Here is a 12,580-nt window from a genome sequence, read left to right as displayed (position 1 = left end):
CTCCCTCGGCCTATAGAGCAAGATGAGCGCCGCAGCCCCAGAGTCAGTCACGACTGGACCTAGTGGTCAGGGGTCCCTTTACCTTTACCTTTAAGCTAATTTCCCACAAGTCAATTACACATTGTTTGAAATAGTTTCTCTTGTCAAACTGACAAAATACTTTCTTACAAGCCATCAATTTCATTGGGAGACTCTAAAAGCATTAGTTATCTGAAAGAATGAAACATTTTTTAGCCATCCGGTCATTCCATACCGTTCCCATTGCACACCATTCATAATTTTATAAATCTCTTTATCGTGTCCCATTTTGTGAGATTAAACAATTAAATTAAAATGAGAGAATGAGGAGAGAATGCTGGCATGCAGGTTCGTTAGATAGTTTGATTTCATCTTAGCCGTGAGCTTGTGGGGTTTTCTTTGTATTTATCATGCGTAAGTCTCTCCTGGGGCTCTTTGCCCTCAATCTGCGAAGTTAAGAGATGAGCAAATTATCATAATTCTTCATTTGGAGTTTCTGCAGCAAAAGAGCATGGATTCCATTTTCTCCTGTAAGTTGATGGACATTAGAGTTTCCAGATCAGGATGTAACTTAGTGATACAGCACATGCTTTGCATACAGAAGGGACCAGGTTCAATCCCCGGCATCTCTATGAAGGGCTGGGTAAAATTCCCTTCCGAAACCTAAGTTCCAATGTGTTCTGTAGCGAACATACAATATTGCATTTTTTCTCAATATTCATGCAGCATTGGAAATATGCAAAAAAGAGAATTCCTAGCTAAAGTCTTGTGAAGCCTGGCATGTAGTTAGCACCTTTTGAATGATTAATGAGAGCATATATGTGTCATAAATCTTTCATAAAACCTGTGTAAGGTAAGTGGGTATTATTATTCCCATTTTACATGTGGGAAGCTTGCTGAGATGGTGATGCCAGATGCCAGAAGTCTCCTAGCTGAGTTCATGGTTTAAGTGAAATTTGAATCAGTACTTCCTAGCTCAGATTTAATACTCCTAGCCACTGTACAAGAGCAGCTTTTTTTTTTTTTTAATGTAGCTTTCCAGGACAGTAATCCAGTTTGTATCCATTGAAAGAGGCATTTGCATGTTGAATAATTAGCAAAGTGAAGAAAATTAAAAATCAGAGAAGACTATGAATTTGAGCCCTCTGGATAGGCACAGAATAGAATCCATTATGCGCAGCACCTTATATAATGGTAGTAATGGCAGTAGTGAAATTTCAAACTTTTAATTAAAAACCTACTGTGTGTTTCACCTTTACAGTTCACCATGTGTCACACTTTGACTTCACTGTAGTATTTATTTATTATGTATTAATTTTAACAATTCTTCTCCCATGCTTCAGAAAAAAAGGTTAATATAAGAGCTTACAACACTGGGTATACAATCTAAAAAGGGAGGGCGAAAAGGAAAATTAATAGGGAGGGAGGAGGAAATAAGCAAACTCAGGTACAGGTTCTTTGTTACTAGTTCTTCTAATGACCGGATGGTGTAGGGATGTTCAAAAAGAGGAGAAGCCAAAAGTTGCTGGTCTCTCAGCTGTGTCCATGGAATGACGCTGCATCCCTTCTCTTTCCACCTACCTTTTCAGCCTGATGTAATGTAATGTAATGGCTGCTTGATAGAGTACCTTAGGTTTGGTGATGGCAACTCCATGAAGGATCAGTCTATCAATTACTATTAGCCATTATGGCTAAATGGAGCATGCCTGTATATAGACAGTATACCAGATGTTGCTCCTATTGATGTATAGAGGCATCTGGCTGTCCATACTAGAAACAATGCTGAACTAGATGGATCTTTTTGTTTGACCGAGTAAGAAAATTCCTTTGTATCTGCCATTAGGATTTTCATTTATGGAGGCAGGGCCTAATGCCACAGCACTGTAAAAAAAATGGTGAGAATAACTACTGGTAAAAATAACTCTAGCTGAAACTTCATCTAGTTCAAAATAAATATTTTTTGCTTTGCAGCCTTGGTCTTAAAGGAAATATAAAATCTGGAATTGTATATGCAATTTAGTTTCTAGGAAAGGGGGAAATGGAACAGCCAAGAAGTGTGAATTACAGACAAATGTCACCAAATGAAAATCCACACTGATCACGGCTCAACACTGTGATCCTAAGAGCATGTAGGAAGTCAATTTGCCACTGCATTACCTCTACCTGAGAGGGGAAATTATTTTCAGCCAAGAGACACGAAAGTAGTGGGGATGAATGCAACACATGAAAAAGTGACTTTGTGGACTTTTGTGGTAGCTGGATTGAGAAGAGCATGCACAGGGAACAGATTTTGTAATTCACTGGGATTGTTCAAGCACTGAAGAGTTTGAGGTTCTTAATCTCCCATTCCTTCCTCCTCTCATGTGTTGACATTTGCTTGCAGCAGATCACACTTTGCCGATTAGCCTGCACTATGTTTTGCTCCTGACTGGATTGCCAGAATTTGATCCTAACTTGCAAGCAAGCACAAAACATAGTCAGTAGTCGCATGGAAGCCCTAAACCATGGTTTAACATCTAATGGTGTTTGAACTAGACCACAGCTTGCTGGGTTGGATAAAATGGCAAACTATGTTTTGCAGGGTGGAAATCACTAATTGAGCAAGGCAGGAGGCCCCACATGAGCCCAAAGCTCCCTGATGCTAGTTCCCATTTGAATGAGCCCATTATTGCTCACAAGAGCACTTCAAAAATGGCCTTCCCGTCCAACCATCAAAGCGCAAAATATCTGAAGTGATGCTGACACTTATCATAAGCACTATCTTTCCTTAATTGTTCCTGGAATTGCTTTTAGGAGTCTTCAAGGGTAACACTGAGCAAGTCAAAGAATATCAAGAGCTTCTGGATCCATTGCTACAGCAATCAGCAGAAGGTACGGTGCAGCAGTGACACTGGAGAAATCTGAACTTTTGCAAATGCAAATGATGGGGGTGGCCCTACAGCGTGGAACTGTAGCGAGTGCAGATCAAATCCCAGAGAATAAGCCTATGTTCTTACAAAAGCAGAGCTCCAGGCCAAGTGTGAACATAAAACTTGATTCATTTCGCCAGTAAAATATGGCTCATCATAAAATGGAGTTCATTAACTGGTGAAAGAAACGCTGATAGGTTAAATGTTAGGTTTGCGCCAGAATCATTTCCCGCCCCCACTCCTGCTGTTATTTACTCAGTTGCATGAGAGACCTTATAGCTAGTAATTAGAAAAGCCTAAGCATGTGATCCATTTTTAAAAAATTATTATTTTAAGCATGGAAAAGATTTCCATAATATATGTGTTTTAATTCCTGCTGTCAATAGAGGTGGTTAGCCATGAATATGATACACTGGTTGCAGTTTGGTACATCAGAGGATGGAGAGACCACACATTAAACTAGGCATGGCAATAGTTGCTCGCTTCCCTTTCTCTATGTAGTTGTTTCTCGCTCCCTTTTCTGGCACTTCCTGCCTTCTAACCCTTTCCAACCTGAAAACGTGAAAAGGTAGTTTCAGTTCCTTCATACAGTAAATAAAATCCAGAGGAGGCATATGGGATACCCATTCAGTATTCTTTGCAGCTAAGAAAAGGGCAGTGATTGCTTTCTCCAGACTTTGGATTGCACCGTATGCTTATCTCAGCTGCCTCCTGCAACTTAAACAATTTGGGAAGAATGCCTGAGATGTTGCTCCTTCCCATTTCTTATTACATAAATTATGGAAGATCTATCACTTACTCAACAAAAATTTTGCTTATAATCTCATACATAGCACCCCTACTGACATAGCATTTAACTTCCATTGCAGTTTTTGTGTGTGTGTGGTCGTATTTGATTTCATTAAATACACACACATGCCCTCACTCACCCTGTACAGTATAATCAATATTCTGATTAATAACTGTTGAAGTGCAGTTAATGAGGGCAAAACTTTTGGGGGGGGACTCCCTATTTTAAAGAAGTTTCAGTTTAAGATCATGCTCATCTGTTAAAGACTCCAAACAGTACTTTTGATTGGGATTACTTTGTGCTGTATGCACATGCTCAATTTACACAGAAGTTCTAGGGTGAAACTAGATGTGAGGTGGTCATACACTTACCTTGCTGCATCTGTAAAATAGATGTGTTTGCAATTCCCCCCTACTCGACCTGCTTATCTCTACTTCCAATCACAGAGCGGAAAGCAACTTTAAAAGAGGGAGAGAGGTGGACAGGGAAAGAACTGCAGGCAATTGGAGACTTCAGCTCCCTTGCCCTTTTCTGTCCATGCTGCACTTTTTATGGGACTGCCACCATCACATCTAGTTTGACCTTAGCAAGAAGGTACAAACAGGCAGACTTCTCCCAGTGTAACCAACCCTCCTCTCCATTTTGTTCCTCGTTTGCACAGGAAAATGCAAGTGCACCCTTTAAATAGCACATGGGAATTAAAGGTGTATAGCCTTATTGTAGAGGACAGTGGCTTAAATGCAAGAATCCACAGCTAGTTCATGTATTTTCTCTTTCACTGATAAATACATCAGAAGTGACTGAAAACATTTTTGCTTATCATCAGCCTTCTCCTTTTTTCAATCCAAGACTTAGGTTCATTTTTATTCTTGCCTGAAGCTTTTGTACTCCTTTACCAATAGCAGTTGTACATATTTTCTCTTCTGTTGCACAAGAGCAACAATAGTACCTCTAAAGAAATGCAGGGGATTTCCCCCCCCCATCTGTAAAACATTACTATTTTTTTGGAACCAGTTTATAGGCACTGCATCTGTTCAGTCAAGAAGAGAGACATAAATAAACCTGTGCTCAGGATAGCAGTTAAGTGTTCTTAGCTGACTGGCATCGAATTATAACTAGGAACGACAATCAGCAAGTTTTTACTTCATTTACGTTGTGCATGGGGGATACGTTTCTTCACTTTGTAATAATGTAATTTTGCATGTCTTTTCAAGTACATATTTTAAAACTTCGCAGGCTTTCCTGTTGTACCTAAATATTATTATGTGCCAGCTGACTTTGTTGAACTGGAAAAGAAAAATCCTGGCAGTCAGAAACGATTTCCCAGCAACCATGGGCGAGATGGAAAATTCTTTCTCTGGGGACAGTCGCTTTATATCATTGCAAAACTTCTTGGTAAGTAGACACCTGCAAAAGTAGAAGAATTTGAGTTTTCTCAGATTTGATATGTGCCCCTGTCTGCCTCCAAAGTTGCATTTGTGTGACTATGAGAACTTTCAGACTGTGTTTGTCACCTGATGGTCAGTTCAGATTTAACACATTAGCCCAATTGAGATAGAATATTCTTGAGCCAATGATTAATCAGTTTAATGGGCAGAGAATGAACCATTCACCCACCTGGTTTCTCCTTGCCTCACCCCTCATATCCCTAGCTTCAACACTGGTGGTGTGACTTGTTTCCTCTCACAGCCAAATACAAAAGTATGGTTTAAGCAAGGCTTCCTAACCAGGACATGAAGCCAGAGTAAACAGGGGTTAAACTACAGTTTCCTGGTGTAAATGTAACAGGAAACTGTGGTTTGAACAAGCTTCACCTTCAGTGCTGAAGATGGAATGGTGGGAGGAGTATGTGAGCACATGTTTTGTTCATGGTTTATTGGCCTGAGATCATTATCTCTGAACTAGGTCTTTGTACACATTCAAAAATATTTCTATCAGAATGGATAGCCTGTGCAGCTTTCATGTAGATAGCCCTATGAGCCAAAACTGGATTCATGATCACTGTAATTCACAAAACCTGCTACAATCACCATGTATGGATAACCCATTCTGGAAAAATATGTTCAGATGCATTGAACCATTGAAATACCAGCTTCTACATTTCATCGCTTTTCTGGGGATTTATTCAAATGCATGCTCCAGAGTAATAATGATGACAAATGCTTTGGGCTATAAAGAGACAAATGATGAATTGTTGGTGGTTTGCTTTCAGTTGACGGTTTAGTAAGTGTTAAAGATATCGACCCAGTGAAGCGTTACATACCTCCCCAAGATCAACGGAACGTTAGCATGAGATATTCAAATCAGGTATGAGTGTGTTTAATAAGCTGATTTTTTAAAAAATACAGTTGAGAGGCATGCCATTTATTAATATGTTGCAGCAGTAGTAATATTGCATTAGTCCCTGCTGGGGTTTGTTCTGTACGAAACAAATACTAAGAGTTCAGATGGCGTAAGTGAACTCTATGCATCCTCAGAGAAAGTGCTGGGTAGACATTTATTTTGAGTGGCTTGTTAAAGTTTCTGGCTGCCCGAAACTTTATTTTATTTTTAATAGGATGGTATACCAGCCTGAACAGAGCAAGCTATAACTTCAGATAGTAAATGGCAAGGTGAGGTGGTGTTATGGCCACTTTTAACTTCATGGACCTGTTTGTTGCAGTGTGTTTCTCCTCTGCTGGCTGGGGGAAAAAAATACCCACATGGTTTACTTTTTCAGCGGAGTATTTGCTCTTTCTCACTTTGGGGCAGTTGAGGTTGTAGCATCAGCCAGGTCTTCAGAAAAGCTTTCTTGAAGAAGTGACTCTCTCCTTCCCCCCAACATAGTGGCGCTCTAGGGGTCAGATCAGTCAACTAAGTACATGCCAGCCCCTCCACCTGCTCAGTGTATCTGCCCCTCCCCATATGTGTGTAATGGGAGGGACCATGTGAATAGGCCTATGATGTGAACCATGTGGCTATAGGTTAATTTTATTATTTTATTTATTTATTTATAATATTTTATACCTCTTAATGTGCATAGACCCTATGCCAGTAGAACCGAAATATAAATACTTGTCACAAAATAAAGCAAAGAAACAATGACTACATACCATTAAAAACAGAACAGTGCAGCAAAACATTATAATCTAGGGAAAGCCTGCTTATTCCCTTCCGTAAGTAGATATGGATGTTGAAGGTGGACCAGGCACACCAGGTGGGCAGGGAGAGCAAATCCCCCCTCCACCTACCCAGAGATAGTTCACTGTGGATCCATCAGTTCTGTTCCATCTGGATCACAGCTCACATTGTAATAGTTCTAGGTATACTGCAGTACAGAAAATAAAGTCAAGTCTGATTTTTGTTTTTTTCCTCATGACACAAATGTCAGACATCTTTCACTGATACCCCTAACTCTCATTTCATTTCATTTCATTTCATTTCATTATTTTTATTTATTTATTTATTGAAATAGTTTATCTGAATGCTTGCTAATGTATGCATAGTCATAGTGTACAGATGAAAGTTACAGATGCTCCTGTCTGTGTTTGGTTTGAAGTGTTAAAAGAACCGGCCAAAAATGGAATCTGAAACTGGAACACAAAACGTTTCACCTAATAATGATGTCTTCAGAACCCAAACACCACTTCACTTCTTAAAAGTGCTTTCTTCCTTTTCCTCTACAAAATGTATCAAATTAAACCATCTCATTTTGTTCAAAAGCAAATTAAAAAATCCATTTAGTCATCTCAATGTATATAACGTTAGATAGGCTTGTGGAAGCAAAATCAATCAGCCCAAATTTAACACTTTTTAAAAAAGCAATCCCATTCATTAATGGGGTTCATTGAAGTTATTCTCATTAGTAATAAAACAATTTAATCAGACTCAAGGTTTGTTGTAACACAGATTGCCATTACAAAAGTCTTTTTCTAGTAATTGGCACCATTTTATATAAGCAGTTATCTTGGATCCAAATCTATCAAAAGCAGCTTTTTCTGGCACAAAAAGCTGGAATTTAAGCATGAAGGACTCTATGCAGGAAAATGCTGATCTGGAAGGCTTAAGCTTCCATGATGCTGCACTAAAGCATCAAAACAGAAAATTCCCCAGTAAACTGAGCATCAGAGTGATCAAACACTCTAGCATTAAACACTCTGCTAAAATAACGGGTAGGATCCTTGCCAAATCATACTTCATAAAGTCCAGCAGGGGTTCTGGTGGAAGAGAGAAGGAGGCATTCTGTGGCAGTTCTGCCTCGCCTCATGCCACCTCCCATCCTATTCAATGGGGTCTCCCATCAAATGCCAAAGCAAGGGTTAATGTTGTGTGCCTTGAGCTCACACGCTCCCTCCTGCAATTAATCAATTACTTCTGGATTGCAGTGAACCATACTTTCCCATTATATCAGAACTGACAACAATAAAGGGCACTTGCCCTCTAAACGAGGATTGTAAACCAACTTCAGACCACGCTTTGCTTTCCCTGTGGCTATGAAAATAAAAACAAATCATACAACATAAGCGTATGCAGGCCTTTTATATATACACATCATTGATATGGGGCAAAATCTGACTTTTCTTGGTGCAAAATGTGGGTTACCTTGGAGCAAAAATTGATAATTCTGACCCTACAGCACATGGACTTGCCTTTAAGCCCATACAGGCTTGATTGAGGTTGGGTTGTGGCCAGTCCCTTTGTGCAGCTGGTCTTTTGGGAGTGCATCATGGCATTTTATCACCATAAAAACAAAGAAGGCACATGCTGATTTGTTTCTTCCAGCTAGCACCATAAAATATCTTTATTCAAGCATTTCCCCTTCAGTCATAAAGCAGACAGAATCGCAAATCCAATAAATAAGTCATAAAAGGTTCCTTCCTTCCCTCCACAATGGATTCATCAGGCATTTATTAAAAGTTCATTTGCATTTAACCTTGCTTTACAACCTGTGTGTTTGAGCTGCAGTCTTCCATTGCTATATCTGATGCTGCCAAATATTCCTTAAATTAGTGATGGTGGTGAAGGTGGAAGATTGTTCTGCATATTTAGGATTTGTCAAATCCCTCCATGGGCTGGTTTAGTTATTTAAACCTGGGGTGTGGAGCTTGTTGCCCTCCATATGTTGCAGTCCTGCCTCTGATTTAAATCCACAATTGCCCCACTTCTTCATACCATTAGAGGCAGCTTATAAATATGACTGAAATCATAATTTTAGAAATTGTAAAAACAAAATTGCTAAGTTGAAACTGACCACACAATTTTTCTAGCCGTGTTAATACGACATTCACAGGCATGTTCATTAGCCTGTGTCACCATGTGGTTTGGGGTTCATGCAGTAAACATGCCACCATGAAGAATTCCCACTTCTGCTTTGTGGGGAAGGAGTGTTACATGTTCCTGAACAATGTGATGATGTAGCAGGTGTGTGTGCATCATTGGGTATTTTAGTGTATTACGCCCAGGGACAGAGGCTGGGGAATGGATTTAGTATTGAAAGTTTTTTGTTCAAACTTGGGGATTGTTGCTGATCACCCAAAGTTGCACTTTCACCTTGGCTCCCCCACCTTTAGAAAAGGTATGGATCCTGTATACATCAACATGATCTGATCCTGAGAGAGATCTGAATGATTTTCATAGTTTTTAGCCCCTTTTGATTCAACTCAGCTCTGTTGATTAAGGTCACACACCAATCACACACACACCAGGATTCTCTGAGAATTGTAGCTCAGAGTGTGTATTTTAGGAATCTTCAACAAAATTATTGGCACCTCACCAAACTACAATTCCCAGGTTTTCTTGGGGGACAGCTGGCTAAGGTGGTATAAAATTTGTCCGCATTTGCAATGTAGATGGAGCTTGAAACCACAGGCAGTGCACACTGCCTGGTTCCATCCTCAGCAGGTCTGTTGCAGTATAAGATAACAATAAAGCTGTGTTTTCAAGCCTGTATTAACACTTGTAATGCTGCTTAGATCATATTCTAATGTGTGCACAGTGGCTTATCCTAACTCACGTTCTAAAAACTTTGTCTCCATGCTATCTTTAAAGAATCCTTAATGTACTGAAAAAGATTCAGTTCTAATGAAAGTACCAGGATTTACAAACAAAGCCTAATGAGCACAAATTACGCTTGTATGGGGAACTAAAAACTCGAGATATTTTAGAAACACACACATACACACAAACATACAAAAACGAATTCCCTTGAGTGTTGTATAGAATTAGATGTGCCATGTTTAAGGATTCTATCACTGTGATTGTAGATCTTTCTCCTTAAGACTCCTTGTGGGTTATGTGTCCACATTATCCTGTACAGGAAATAAGGCCTTGCTGAGTGATTTATAATGGATTGCCTGTAAATGCAGCATTATCTCTCTGGAGTGCATTAGCAGTTATTACAGCTAAAGCTGAGCCACTAAAGCCTATAGAGGCCTCTAGAATTCAGTGCAGCAAAGTGACAAGTTTTGAATGTGCTAGAACACCAACCAAGCACCGTTGGAAAACCACCTCAGCATAGCACTGTGTCAACTCAACATTCATTCTGTATGTCTACTGAAATTATAGTTTCACAGTGCTTTAAAGACATTTTTCTCTGATACATCTGGGCTTGTGACATCATGTAAAGTCACCATAATGTCATTTTAAGATTTTTTTTTTATTTTTAAAAAATATTATTCTTTTACTCTGTGATACCAGAGAATGAAAATAGCACAAGACGGAGGTGCAATGACTGGGCTATACCTGTACTAGTCTATTGAATGGCATCCGTTCAATATTCAGTGGGAGATATTCAGGGCGTTGTTAATGGTTGGCTTGGCACTGACAGGTGACTTGCAACACTTTGGGTTTAGAGAACTTGTGGTCCTTCAGATATTGTTGGACTAAAAATTCCCTGCACCCCTTACTATTGGCTGTGCTGGTTGGGGCTAATGGGAATTGGAGTGTAACAACATCTGGAGGGCCACAGGTTCTCCATCCTGCACTATAGGAAATTGCTGTTAATCTCAGGTGGCTATTGACTGACAGAGCAAAGAAGGCATTTGTGCTGTGGCTTCTGATTTAGGGTTGCCACACACACACAGAGAGAGAGAGAGAGAGAACGCGCGCGAGAGAGAGAGATCTGCATTTGCTAAGATCCGTCTTTCGGAAATTCCATCGGAGTTGTGGGTGGCATAAGTGTGTTTGCCTTCCTCTGTAGCAATTCCAAGGGAGGTATTTTTTGATGATAAGTTATATTTCTTCTGAAAGTTTTGCTTGATTGTCAGCATTTGCTGGTTCAACGTCCTGCAGTAGGCAGAAGCCCTGGCCTTGAAAAACGTAAGCATAAGCTGTGATCTTCTAAGTAGAGACATCTTGGGGCTCTTTACACCTGAAACAGTCCTGCGACAGGAGAAGTTTCTGTAAGTCGTGCCCCCTAGAGAGTGGCTAAGAGCAGGGAGGCCTGATTAGGATTCGTCTCTGTCTGACTTGATTCTCCTGTTTTAGAGTAGATTAGATTCCATTTTTGTGGGTGAACCAAGTTTCATTCTGGGTCCACACAAGTTCCAAGTGGCTTTCCAGAAATGTCCCTCAACCAACCTTCCTTCCTTTCTGTGGACAACTATGTATTCCTAGTCCATTTTTTTAAAAAGTAATGAATAAATCATGATGAATAAATATGCCTTTTTCAGATGTCTGTTCTCTCACTGTCTTTATCTTTCAAAGAGTTGATTTTGCTTTTGGGGTAATAATAAGAAGCAGCATTCCAGTTTTAAGCACAAAACAGAGTTGCTTGCAGAGTCCTCCCCACTTCCCAGACTGACTTTTCTCACAGCCAGGCACTCTAAAATAAAAATGACTGAAGCATCAAGTCACCTAGAGAAAAGATTGCAGCTCCTTGTTGATAAAGCACTTCATCAAGTGCAGCTATCCATGAAATCCTGCTCACTAGCAAAAAGATTTAAATGAGAAATAAAAGCAGCAGCCATTTATTATCAGGCAAAACCGCAACCAGATTTTTATTCTCGACAGTATTTGTCCATTAAACTTGTGTACCGAAATTCATATATATATATATATATATATATATATATATATATATCTTTCTTTGGGAAATAAAATGCAAAATATCAGACTAGAGTAGCTGCTTTCCTTGATTGCAAATAAGAATCTTCCTACTTCTCGCTATTTGTGAAAAACCTCCTCTCTCCCCTGCAACCCTGATTGTTATCTGAAGTACAAAATTCTTATCAAGGCCACCTTCCCAAATGACTATATTTGTCCAAACAGGAGAAAAAATGCCATCAAAAATGAGGGCACACATTTAATTACATTTCCAGTTTTTGTGTCCCTACATTTCTCCATCTTTCTGAAAGCGGCACACACTTTGTTCCCCGCCCCCGAGTCTGGTGTAGTGAATAGCAACATCCAGACTCCCACCGTAAAGTCTGTTGTTGAGTGGTCGTTAAAAAAATAGAATAAAAGGCTTGCAACCATGGTGTCATGCCAGGCAGATCAAAACTGAATCTCCTTAATAACAGCTGGAAATGGCCCACTGCAGAAGTCCAGCAGTATCCGTGATTTTCCTGACTGCACTGTATGCTGTTTTGTCTGACACAGAGCTGCCTGACTGGAATTTAATCACCCCCAGTGTTCAGGTAGATGTGACTTCAGTATTCTGCTCTTGTATTCTCCCATCTCACAGACTGCAGCTGTTCCCTCAGAGTAGCTCAAAGTAGTTGCACACCTAAATCCAGGGCCTTTATGAGCAAGGTTGTCAATTCATTTCTAGGCAAGAGGCTCCCGCGCCTTTAACAGCTACATGACAGGGTGATGCTCAGCTTCCTTGCAAGAGTCGTGGGCTAATGCAGAAACATGCAGAAAAAAACTAGCTTGCATATTCCTC

General features: G+C 39.9%; 1 protein-coding gene across 9 annotated transcripts in view; it reads left to right on the top strand.

The window, feature by feature from the left end:
* The window catches only part of PHKB (phosphorylase kinase regulatory subunit beta), a 142,000-nt gene that overhangs the window by 87,275 nt on the left and 42,145 nt on the right, over positions 1–12,580 (top strand). For all 9 annotated transcript variants that reach the window (XM_081015503.1, XM_081015504.1, XM_081015507.1 and 6 more), the window contains 3 exons: positions 2,812–2,889; positions 4,954–5,112; positions 5,930–6,024. In XM_081015503.1, coding sequence (XP_080871629.1) covers positions 2,812–2,889; positions 4,954–5,112; positions 5,930–6,024 — 332 coding nt within the window. The remainder of the gene's footprint in view (positions 1–2,811; positions 2,890–4,953; positions 5,113–5,929; positions 6,025–12,580) is intronic.

Source organism: Podarcis pityusensis, assembly GCF_964106645.2.
Source record: "Podarcis pityusensis genome assembly, chromosome: 8".
Classification (NCBI taxonomy): Eukaryota; Metazoa; Chordata; class Lepidosauria; order Squamata; family Lacertidae; genus Podarcis; species Podarcis pityusensis.
The sequence above is the reverse complement of the archived record's forward strand: the minus strand, read 5'-3'. Positions and strand labels throughout refer to the sequence as shown.